The following is a 12,325-nucleotide window of genomic DNA, read 5'->3' on the forward strand; positions in this document are numbered from 1 at the left end:
CTGAGCTATACTTAGAGGTAATCTTTAGACAAAAAGGGTTTCTTTCCAGTTGCAGCCCTACTGCGTTGCAGGAATTCCTGCAAGGCAAATGTATTTGTATAGCACATTTCAGTACAGAGACAATGCAAAGTGCTTTACATGATTAAAATATAGGAAAATAAAACAATAAATAAAAGCAAGTTGGAATAAAATGTAGAAACAAAACAAAACATGGCAGAATAGAAACTAAAAGCAAGTATTAAAAACAGTTGGACTACAAAGTTGAACTAATGATGTTTCAGTAAAACAGTTTAACTAGAACAGTCAAAGATAATCCTAAACAAATGTGTTTTTAATTTTGATTTAAAGGAACTCAGGCTTTCCGGACTTTTACAGTTTTCTGGAAGTTTGTTCCAGATAAGTGGAGCATAGGAACTAAATGCTGCTTCTCCATGTTTGGTTCGTGTTCCAGGCATGCAAAGAAGGCTGGAGCCAGAAGACCTGAGTGGTCTGGATGGTTTATACACTGATAACAAGTCTGTGATGTATTTAGGTGCTAAGCCATTTAGGGATTTATAGACTAACAGAAGTATTTAAAGTACTAAAGATACAGGGAGCCAGTGGAAGGACTTTAGAACTTGGGTGATGTTCTCTACTTTCAGCTGATGTGCTGCAGCTTCTTCAGTGATGCAGTCGACTTCTTAGCAGCCTTTCTGGCCACTTTCTTTTAACTATTTTTGATAAAGATTCAGTCTTCTAAAGTCATTGTTGTCCAAATTGTCTTCTAATTAACGATGGATGTCTTTATTGTGTCATGGCGCAGAAATCTTGGGGTCTTGTTCACGAATGAGGGGAAGATGGAGCGGGAGATCGACAGGCGGATTGGTGCAGCGTCTGCTGTGAAGCGGGCGCTGTACCGATCCGTTGTGGTGAAGAGAGAGCTGAGCCAAAAGGCGAAGCTCTCGATTTACCGGTCGATCTACGTTCCTACCCTCATCTATGGTCATGAGCTTTGGGTCGTGACCGAAAGAACGAGATCCCGGATACAAGCGGCTGAAATTAGTTTTCTCCGTAGTGTGTCTGGGCTCTCCCTTAGAGATAGGGTGAGGAGCTCAGTCATCCGGGGAGGACTCAGAGTAGAGCCGCTGCTCCTCCACGTCGAGAGGAACCAGTTGAGGTGGCTCGGGCATCTGGTCAGGATGCCTCCTGGACGCCTCCCTGGAGAGGTGTTCCGGGCACGTCCCACCGGGAGGAGGCCCAGGGGAAGACCCAGGACACGCTGGAGGGACTATGTCTCCCGGCTGGCCTGGGAACGCCTTGGGATTCCTCCTGAGGAGCTGGCCCAAGTGGCTGGGGAGAGGGACGTCTGGGCCTCCCTACTGAAGCTGCTACCCCCGCGACCCGACCCCGGATAAGAGGAAGACAACGGACGGACGGACGGACGGGCGCAGAAATCAAATCCAGCTTCATTCCTAAAGCACTTTAAAATCATTAAGTTTTACAATGTCATTTTTAGGTACCGTTTCTTATGACTGATATAGTTGTACACTAAGATCCTCTTGATCCCTTCTAAACTCCCTGCAAACGATAACTGAAGCTAAAAAGGAGCAAATTAGGTAAAGTCAGGAAAACCTACCAGGATGACAATTTGTTTCAGGTTAAACAGATTCAATACAACTGATGACAGATGTGAACAGAAGAACCCTTAAACTGAATCAAAACCCGCTCCAGCAGGGTATACAGAATAAATGTCAAATTAGAGGAGGTAAAAAAAATATTTGTAAGGATTAATTCAAATAATCAATTAATCAATGATAAAAATTGTGTCTTATTTGGGTTTTAAACATTTAGGAACCACTGCATCTCTTTATTTTGCCAGAATTGTTTTGAGTTCATGTACCAGAGCAGAGTAATTTTTTATTTTAAGCCAGACAGCAAGACAAATTATAAAGGATTCTGTAATAAAAAGTTTTAATTGACTACAAAAATTAAAATAAAATAAGCTGCCTACCTTCATTTCGATAACCGTCTGCAGGGCCTTGGTCTTTGTCGATTCTGGAGCTGCCTCATATCTCCTGTGCAGCTCCTGAGAGACACACACACCACGATGGTCAGCGGAGGAAACAGAGGAGGACACAGTGGGATGAGGAGAAGGACGCACAGAGGAAGGAGAGTGTCGCTGCGCAGGAGAGGAGGCGAGGCCGGCTGATGGAAAGGGATGACGGGAGGGTTGGATGGTTGGTGTGGGCCTTGGAGCTGGAACAGGGAAGGACGGGGAGTGCTGGATGGGAGATCGGTGGGAAGGATGGGCTGAAGAAAAGACGACGTAAGAAGCAGAACGTGGAGGACAGGACGTGGACATGGGGACCGGATGGATGGAGTGGCGTCTGGGAGGAGGGGAGGGGGCAGGGAAGGACGGAGAAGGAGGAAGTGAGGGATGGCGTGATGGGGAAAACACGGGAGACGGCAGAAAAGGGGGGGACACGTGGAAAGGAGGTGGGACAGAGCTGGAGGGAGAAACCGGAGAAGATGGAGAGGTAGGGAGGAGGAGATGTTTCCTTCGAGCAGAAGCTCTGGATTTTAGATTCCTTGGCTCGATCTGGCCGTCCCACATAGTTCAACCGGAGAGGCAAGAGGCTGATAACACTGACACAGGTTCAGAAAGCGATCCAATCGGACAGCCTGAGGTGATGCTAATCAAAGTCAAAGTCCAAGTCTTTGTTATAAATGATTAGGATAAAAAAAATAATACAGAGGTATTGTATAACAATAAACACCAGCTGAGTTTGCTTTAACTGTTTAACCTGATACAGAAGTTTAATATTTATTTTCTGTTGTGTAATTATTGTGAGGGTGATATAAAAACTAGAGATGCACTAGGAAATCAGCCAGATTTCAGCTCCACCATCCCTGATCAGTGTCTAGCCGGTAGGAAACTGTAAAACCCAATCTTTTTCCAGTCATTGAACGCACCAAATCCAAGTCCTTACAGATTGCACAAACAAACAACACACAAAAAACATTAAAGTGGTAATATTTGATTTAATGTTTATTTCTTTCGTAAGTGACCACGGTATAAGCGGGATAATGCCCTTTGAGTTGTCCATTGTTAGAAATTAAAGTCGTCCATCAATTTCTGACAATGGACACATCATCGGGCTTTGGCCTTTACATAAATCCATCCATCCATTTTCCAAACCGCTTAATCCCTCATGGGGTCGCGGGGTTGCTGGTGCCTATCTCCAGCGTTCACTGGGCGAGAGGCGGGGTACACCCTGGAAAGGTCGCCAGTCTGTCGCAGGGCCTTTACATAAATATATTTTTTAAATATTTTGTATTTATTTAAACACCTGCATTCTTTTTTTTTATTCTATTATCTACTGAACGGCTGATTAAACTTAGGGCCTTATTTTCAAAGACTCCAAATAATGGCCACTAAATTGCGTTGAACTGTGAGAGCAAAAAGGGGGCGTGTTGCACCCGATCATCAAATATTACTTCCCTAGCGGATAAGACGTACAACACAGATTCAGTCCGCCCCATTTAAATAAATGAGTAAACTGCGTCTACTGCTGCTGGCAGGTTGGGAGCTGCTGTCAAAGAAAGAGGAAGTTCAAATCTTTCACAGGATCACTCCAGACACCCAGGATGCACAAAAACGTTTTTAACGAAAGGAGAATTTTGCTGTTAAACGTTGTCTTAGAGACAATAAGAATTATTCTTTAACATAAAAAAGAAAGGCTGTTTTGCTATTTTGCTTTGTACGAATGAATCACTTTGCGCTTGTTTTAATACGTACACGCCTTTTTAAAAGGCCCTTGGTCTTTTTGGCATTTAACTGCACTTTCACAATGTACATTTGAGTGAAATTTTGTTGCAAGACTCAGAGTAAAAAATGAAGACAAAAAAAACAACATTTTACATCTAAACATTTGTCATTTGAAGGGAACGTAGCAGCAAACCAAAAAAAAGACATCGTGCGAAGGACAATATGAATACTGTTACGCTCATTTTTAATGAGCGTCAGTACAACACTGATGTTTGAGAGCAACAAAGAAAAGTCAATAGAGCTCTTGAACGTGCATCAGTCCAGCTATAAACCTCCTGAACAACATTAAAGCTAACGTTAGCTGTTATTAGCCTGACGAACATTCCCCTCTGAGCTCCACTATGCAACGCTCCGCTGCAGGAATGCATCCGGAGAAGCAGCGAAACAACACACTAGCAGGCGCGAGGGTGCACATGTGCATGGACACCCTTGCCGCCACCCATCCACTGTTATGCTGAAAATAAATCCTGGTGAGGACCCTTGCATACAATTGTCCAAGGGCCTATTTCTGTTTATATGGGAGGGGGGGGATTGAGAGTGTAGCAGTCTTATGGGGTGGGAGGGGTCATTTAAGGTTGTTTGAGCCCTGGTCATGCAGTGTCTGTTAGCGGATGGAGGGAGGGAGGGAGGGATGGATGGATGGATGGATGGATGGATGGATGGATGGATGGATGGATGGATGGATGGATGGATGGATGGATGGATGGATGGATGGATGGAAGTGTTGTCAATATGATTCTCTCCACTGACCTCACCAATCTCTCTACACGTTTCCAGTCTAAGGTATTGGAGGCCCCTAACCTGACAGCTAAGCAGCTGGTCAGTGCGCCCTCTACTGTCCCTTCACAGTAAGTGATAAGGATGGAAGGATGGAGGGTTGCTCTTCTCGTACGTGGCAAAAAGTGCAGATGCTGCTGTGCTCTCTTGACCACAGCAGAGGTGTGGAGGGAACAGGCCAAAGTGTCTGTGACCTGCTCTCCAGGGATTTGATGCTGCCGACTCGCTCCACAGCAGCGCCGTTGATGAGGAGGGCAGTGTGACTTGGCTGATTTTTTTCCTGAAGTCAAGGAAAATCTCTTTTGTTTTGTTGACGTTCAGGATCAGATTGGTATTGTTACGCCAGTCCATCAGGTGTATTACCTCCTCCCTGAAGCCACCACAGTTGTGACATCCACATAATTAATGATGGGGTTCGTACTGAACCTGCCACGGCAGTCCAGGGCCATCTGGGTGAACAGCAGTGTGCTCAGTACGCAGCCCTGGGGAGAGCCGGTGCAGAGGGAGGTGACGTCGAAAGCGTTTTTACCAATCCGGGCAGACCAGAGTCTGTTTGTCACGAAATCCAGCAGCCAATTACACGGAGTTGCTCATTCCAGAGGGGTGTGGGGGGGTGATTGTTTTACTCAAGAATGGATCGGTGGTCTTAAAGCAGGATAAGACAACGTCAGGGGCCAGAAAGACATTAAATGTGTCTGGGTGGACTGTGGTCACCAGTCTTTAAGCACCCGTCCCGGCATGTTGTTGGGGCTTACAAGTGGCCTTACTTGACGGTAAGGGGTCAAGTAAGGGGGTTTAGAGAGGGGGGAGACATATGGTCCAGGGACACGAACCCGGGACGACCGTATCAAGCTCTAAGCCTCTGAACATGGGTCAGGTGCTTTATCCCTGCACTACCACAGAGACCCTAAATATCCAATTACTGACAAATATAAGCAATTTAACTGCAGAAAATTGCCACACATTAGCTGATATTTCAAAAGAGGTTTGCGCTGTTGAAACCTCATACATTTATTTTGATGTGCTCCTCTCTGTTGAAGTGGGAGTGAACACCATGCTGAAACTAAGAGAGCTGTCTGAGGCCTTCAGAAACAAAACAGCAGCAGCTATGTATCTGGTATGGGTTTTTCAAAGGCGTCAAAAGAATCTGAAATCTGTTTTTCCCACCATACAGAAAATAGTCTACAAGTGGAGGACGCAGAAAACAACCGTCGACACAACAAGGTCTCACCGTCCAAGGAGGCTTACCCTGAAAGAAGACTGCCAGAATAAAGCACGTCTCCAAAAGATGTCTACGGTGATTCTTGATTCAAAAGTGCAAACCTGTGCAGTCATGGAGACCAGACTAAAGTTTGCAAAAAGATTAAGCGGACTAAGGCTGGGACTTGTGGAAAAGTCTCTCTATGCAGATGAGTCTAAAACCAAAACGGAGGATATGGTTGGCATACACCAGATACAGCATTCCAATAAAATAACCTCATACTAACATTTAAAGGTAGAAATGGAAGTGTCATAGGCTGGGGATGCTTCACCACAAATTCTGCTGCATATAAAAGACTATCTGTAAAAGAAAATGTAGCTGAGGCAGAACTGGACCCTTCAATATGAAAATGACCCAAAACGTACTAGTAGATCCAACCAGGACTGGGGAAGAATTAAGAAATGGAAATCCTGAGATGACCGGAGACGCTGTGTGTGGAGTAGAAATGGACCCACCCCTACAAACATAGATGTTGAGGTGTGAGGCAAACTTTCCTCAGAGCAAAGTCAAAAACGGATAAAGGTCTACAAGAAGTATCTCCCTAAAGTTATTTCTGCTAAGGTGGGTTAAAAAGAGCAACAAGAGCCTAGGCTGTCATAACTTTTCAATTAGAGTATGAATTTTTGTTGAAATCCTTCATGAAATAAGAAACATAAGGCATTTTTTTATGGCTTATCCAAAATGAAATCCCTTTCTTTACCAAAGATAAAGACCAGAATAGACACAGATACATGAACATTGTTTTAAGACTGAATATTTAATGGAGGTGTCCAGTTCTTTTTTCCACATGACGGTAGAATTTTAAAGACCCCCAGGAATGGAAACTTGATAATCATGCTCTTTGCTTTTGCTTCTGCTGTCTCACACAAACAATGAGAGGAGACCCCTGCTCCTAACATAAATATTAGTGACCACTCACAGCACAAAGTATAGGAAACATGTATATTTTGATTCCTGTTAATAACAGTTTATAAAGAAAAATCTAAATAAGTTAAACAAATCCAAATTGGCAGTGAAAGCAATCAGTGGATCTCTGATAAAACTTTATTTTATTTTTTTAATCAGCCAAAGCAGGTTCTGTGTAAACAGATTTGTAAAATCCAGTGCTCTGCTAAACTGCGATTTAGCTTGATTTTAAACCTTGAATGTACACTTCACTTTATGATCTTGCAAGTCTTCTACCCGACTTAAAGACAGCCCTTTAATTAAGTGAACAGCAGTTCTCCCTCCCAGGAGGGACCATGCTTAAGAGCAGGAGGTATGGCAGCAGAATGGTGGAAAGACTAGTTTATTAATTAGTCAAGTGAAAAAAAGTGTCCCATAGGGGGGAGTGCCAGCGGTACATCAGGAAATTAGCAAGACCAATCCTCAACAGGAATTAACGTTGAAAGATTGCATAATGGCACTGCAGTTCCTCATGAGATTGCTTCCTGTATTTCTCCAAGCAGCAGCTGATGACACAGGACATTTGTGCAGAATTTTGGAGGAACCACGGCTGGGGATAGAGAACAAAATGCATATTTTGTTGATACAAACCTCTAATTATTGTTTGTAACGCTTTTAATCACATTGCCGTGAAAAGAAGTATTCATACCCCTTGATTATTTCCACATTCTGTCCTGTTGGAATCACCAACTTTATTTGGGTAGTAGACTAATAAAAAGTAGAGGATCATTTTTAAGTAGAAAGAAAATTATACATGGTTTCAAACATTTTAATCTAAAAAAAATAAAACATCTGAAACATCAGCTTTGGGGAAAACATCACTTCAGATATTTATTTGCCCAAAAGTTTGTAATCATTTTTCTTTCACTTCACATTTTGGCACATTAAAACTTCCTGTTTTCATGTGCCAAAATGTAAAAAAAGGTCAAGGAGTCTAAAATAATATTTCAAGGCAGTACATTTAACCAGTTTTATTCAATAAACCAGCAAAACAGCATATTTAAACATTTTGTGTCTAAAAAGTGCCATTCTTCTTTCGTCCAGTTCACATCTGTGAACACTAGGGGGAGCTGTTGTATAGCAAAAAAAGCAGCATCCTAAATGTTCAGGTCAAATAAATGGAAGAGACTTTAAGAAATAATGAAAAAGACGCAGGAAAACCTAAAAGAATCATGTAGGATAAGAACTACCTTCAGGATCATTTCTAATCTGACATGCCTGAATTTAGCTCATTACCAAAGCCGACCCAAACGGACAACACGCACCTCTCTGAGCTGAAGCATCTCCTTGTCTTTCTGCTCCAGCAGCCCCTCCAGTTGGTGGATGGTCATCTCCGCGTCGGCCAGTCGCCTCGTTCGCTCGTGGTCCTCCTCAGCCGCCCGCGACGACAGACCTTTACTCTGCAGCATCTCCAGCAACTTCTTTATGGACTCATCTCTGTTAGACGAGCGGGACACACGCGGGTCATGCAGCACCTGAAGCCTTTCTCAGCTGGGAGAAGTTACGCAACAGCCACAATGTGCGCGGGTCCCTACCTGGCGGTCAGGGTGTGCTTCTGCGTGTCTATCCTCAGCTCCATTTCTTCCACCGTCTTCCTCAGGAGGAAGAGCTCTTTGGCCTGCCGCTCAAACTCGCTGTGGAGTCGGAGGAAGTTCTCCTCGGTCATCTCCTGGGGGGGAATGGGCTGGTTTCCAAGTCGAACGGACTCCGAGTAATCGGATTGGAAGAGCTGATTGAGATCGCGCTGGATCCTGAGCTCATCTTGCAAGGCCTGGATGGTGCACTGGAGATGCTGGCAGGACAGAGAAAATGTTTAGTTAATAACCGGGAGCATGTCGGGATGGATGAAGTGATTATTAGAGTGCAATAAGACATTCTGGTAGAATAAATCAGGCTTTGGCTCACAAAAGTTAAAACTGACATGCGCTCTGTACGCCATAATCATGCCAGTTTTACCTCAACACACAGCCTGTTCTGTTACCACTGCTGTTTTTATGAGGTGTTCTTGGCCTCATCCCACAACATGCTGCGGGGATTATATTTCCCCCCGGTGACCTGTGAGCTCCTGGGGATCACAAGGTTGAGCTGAGGTAAGCTGTGGAGCAAAAGAACATTTGCCGGGCTCTAATCATCCTATTGTCTACTCGGCTGAGGATAAATAGGAGCCACCGGAGCTGAAACGCTGCCCGCTTTAGTGCGTTGCAGCGCGCTTTGTTTTGACAGCGACTGGAGATGTCTGAAGAACTGCTTGTCCTACGCCGTTTACCTGTGAGCATTTACACTTCAGAACCAGTGAGAAACGTTCGAGGGGAAACATCTGAAGAAATATAACAGATTCACCCAAAATTCCTATATGTGCATTTTTTAAATTATACACCATAGCTTCTGTCGCACTGGGTGCGCAGTTTCATTTGCAAACTACTCTCAAGAAAAATTAACATATATTTTGTTTAAAACTAGTTTATGTGCATTTTCCATATACAAATAGACATTTAATAGAATTGGGTTTTTATTTAAAGGTGCATAGCCACATTATTTGACTTTTTATACGCCAGTAGCTCACTCTGGTTGCATACAAAGTGTTTATGAAAGATTATCATGTCCGGCTGACGCGTTAGCCATTGTTCTGCCGTTTAACGCTTTGTTTTTGCTCAGCTTGTATGTAAGTACAGCCTTACGTGTTTATTTTTAACAAGAGAGGAAGTACAACACTGCGCATGCGCAACAGGGGTTAAATTAAGGAAGTAGCTAACAGCTTTTAGCATCTCCCAGCGAAACGATGAAGAAAGGTCCAAGATCCAGTGAAAAGAAAGATTCCAAGAAGGAAAAGACTGGAATGTCATTGAGAATACAGTATGAACGTTGGTGTTCACTGAAGCTAAACATGCCGATTGCTCAGATGTGATCGCAGAGTTGATTGACATGAGTAATCGTTCTGATATGAGACTCTTAAAGTTTCTATAGATTGTTGTGATTATTAAATATCGGTTAGTCTTCAATCACGCCGAGCTGCCGCTTTACTGCGAGGCATTGCAGAGGGTCAGGCTCGGTCTAGCATTATTTAATACTGTTTTATCATTTAAGCAAACTAGCATTATGATAGTTCTGCGATACTGCCAGTAGATGGCGCCATGCCCGTTTATATCTGCTAATCACGCCAGGCACTGGAGCTCTTTTTATCCACAAAAAGGACAACCAAAACATTATCAGGATGGAGGCTTGGCGTATATAACCTTATTTTATCATGATCATACTGTTTTTGGTCTTTTTTATAAGCATATAACGTGGCTATATACCTTTAATGTCCCAGCGACTAAAATACTTACATTTTTGCTGTAATTGTGAAATATGTGTAAAAAGCCTTAAAGGAAATCAATTGTTTATTGCAGCAGCAGAATCTCACAAATTCATTTTCAGATTTGTTTTTATTTTTTATTTGAGTCCATTTATTAATTGTAAATAAATTAAATTATGTTAGTCTGACAATTAACATCCCCTATGGTGTGTGTTTATATACATATACATGTGATAAATAAGCAAATTATTTAAAAGTATTGATTAAACATAGACCCAAGAAAGTGGGAAGTATATAAAATACGTAGAAAACGTTGCTTCTGGTCAACGTCAGTCTGGGAACAAAAAATAAAAACAACCTTGTTGAAGTTTCTTCATAACTTGACCACCTTACCAACGGTTTACCTTCTAAAATATTTTATACTGCATTAAAAAAAACAAGTGCCACTAAACATATTACAGCCATAGTGAGCCAGAAATTGTGACACTTAAATTACAAAATAGCATCATTGAAGTCCAGGCAGTTCTTCATGATATGCATAATGCATACAGTCATTGAGAGATTGAAACATTCGGCAAGTACTGTGCAGCTCAAGGTTTGAGCTTTCTGGTGCATTTAGAATATACTGGTTCATTTCAACTTTCTGAGCGATCTTTCAACATGCAACTTTGCCCAAAACACAGTAGAGATGTTGTTTTTAGTGTGGCAGTGCAGACCTGTAGGGCAAGTAATATCGCCACATATTGCTACTGTGATGAAAACATCCCAGAGACAACAATGAAGAGAACCTACAGCAACTCCAGCTTTATTAAATTATCATTACTATAAATATATAAAAGCAGTATATCACTAACACTCTTCTGCTCCAACCGATATTATTGCCGCTACTATTGCTACTGCTATTATTAATACACATACACAAATATGCTTTGCTATATATTTTGGACACCATTGATTTGCCTGAACACCTGAAACTGGAAGAAGAGACGGGGATCTATACAATTATCATTTTAATTATCCCACTAGTGATATTTATTGATTTGGAAGTTTATATATGCAGGATAGAGAAATATTCTTATATACTTGTCAGTGTAAATCACTGCAAGACGAACCAGCTTGCCTCATATATAGTGGTGAGGACAAGAAACAAGCTCCAGTCTGACTGATTCGTACTTTAAACCCTCCTACAGCGCGGATCAAGGCCGATCTCAAGCAACATCTGAGATACCGACAGAGACTGACAGAGGAAGCATATGTGTGTCATCTTTGCAGATGTGTTACCAAAGTGTGCTGACAGGTGCATATTCACAGCTAGCACGGGCAAAGATGATTTGACACAACCAGGACTGAGTCTGTGGCAGTTCAAACTCTTAAGTGACGGCATAGCGATGACTGCTTCAACGTGTCACACGTAACCTGTACAGGAGCATGGTCGTCACCTCAGGGCTCACGGTGTGTTCCCAGAACTGAAGACGGCACAGGTAGCAGAGAGGTGGGGGAAAAAAAAAACACGCAGATAAAAGAAGAAGTCACCAAAACAAGAATGGTAGGAGTTTAAAAATGAAAAAACAGATTGCATCATTCCCTGCGCCGTTAATCAGCACTGAAGAGCCGAAGAGAGTAGATGAAAGAAAGAGAAATGTCAAGTGAGGACGAAAAAGCAAAACAATTACTAGAAGCGAAGAGAAAGAGGAAAAGGTAAAGTAAAAGGGCCAGACAGGGATCACCCAAATACCAAAAGCTTGCATAAAGAGAATCCACGCAAGTAAAAAAAAAAAAAAAAGGTCTGCAGATCTCCAGTTTATGTTTCCTGACACCCAGGACAGAATCGTGTTTGTTTTCTCTCCCCCCAGTTTGTTTATTCCTACGTTCCCACTGACACAAATAAAAAGATAATTAACGGTTTTATCATCTTGATCATTTTCTGCCTCGGTTGTATCGCCCTGTGTGAATGTGGGTTAGTTTGCTGACTCACCCAGTAGAGCTGTCTAACACAAATAGGTTGATAGCTGACATTTCTGGGACTTCCCTCAAGACTGAGAGGGAGAGGAGTGGAGAAAAAAAAAAGAGAGACTCTTTTTCTTCCCCGTGGTTTATTCTCCTGCTCTAATCTCACTGCCTTTATGCCAACAACACCTCCTGTATCATATACTACAAAGCTGGCCCGATCCAGCTGTCAAAATATTCCTCAACAAGCTTAAATTAAGCTTATGGTAAACAACACAGTTAAAGTGTTATT

At 42.6% G+C, this 12,325-nt stretch overlaps 1 protein-coding gene across 1 annotated transcript in view; it reads right to left on the minus strand.

Moving 5' to 3' along the window:
* LOC105915870 (ELKS/Rab6-interacting/CAST family member 1) overlaps positions 1-12,325 on the minus strand; it is a 217,104-nt gene that overhangs the window by 165,678 nt on the left and 39,101 nt on the right. Inside the window, exons 5-7 of the mRNA XM_036148963.1 lie at positions 8,327-8,583; positions 8,057-8,228; positions 1,991-2,065 (exon numbers count right to left, since the gene is read on the minus strand). Coding sequence (XP_036004856.1) covers positions 1,991-2,065; positions 8,057-8,228; positions 8,327-8,583 — 504 coding nt within the window. The remainder of the gene's footprint in view (positions 1-1,990; positions 2,066-8,056; positions 8,229-8,326; positions 8,584-12,325) is intronic.

The sequence above is a fragment of the Fundulus heteroclitus genome, chromosome 17 (genome assembly GCF_011125445.2).
Source record: "Fundulus heteroclitus isolate FHET01 chromosome 17, MU-UCD_Fhet_4.1, whole genome shotgun sequence".
Lineage (NCBI taxonomy): Eukaryota > Metazoa > Chordata > Actinopteri > Cyprinodontiformes > Fundulidae > Fundulus > Fundulus heteroclitus.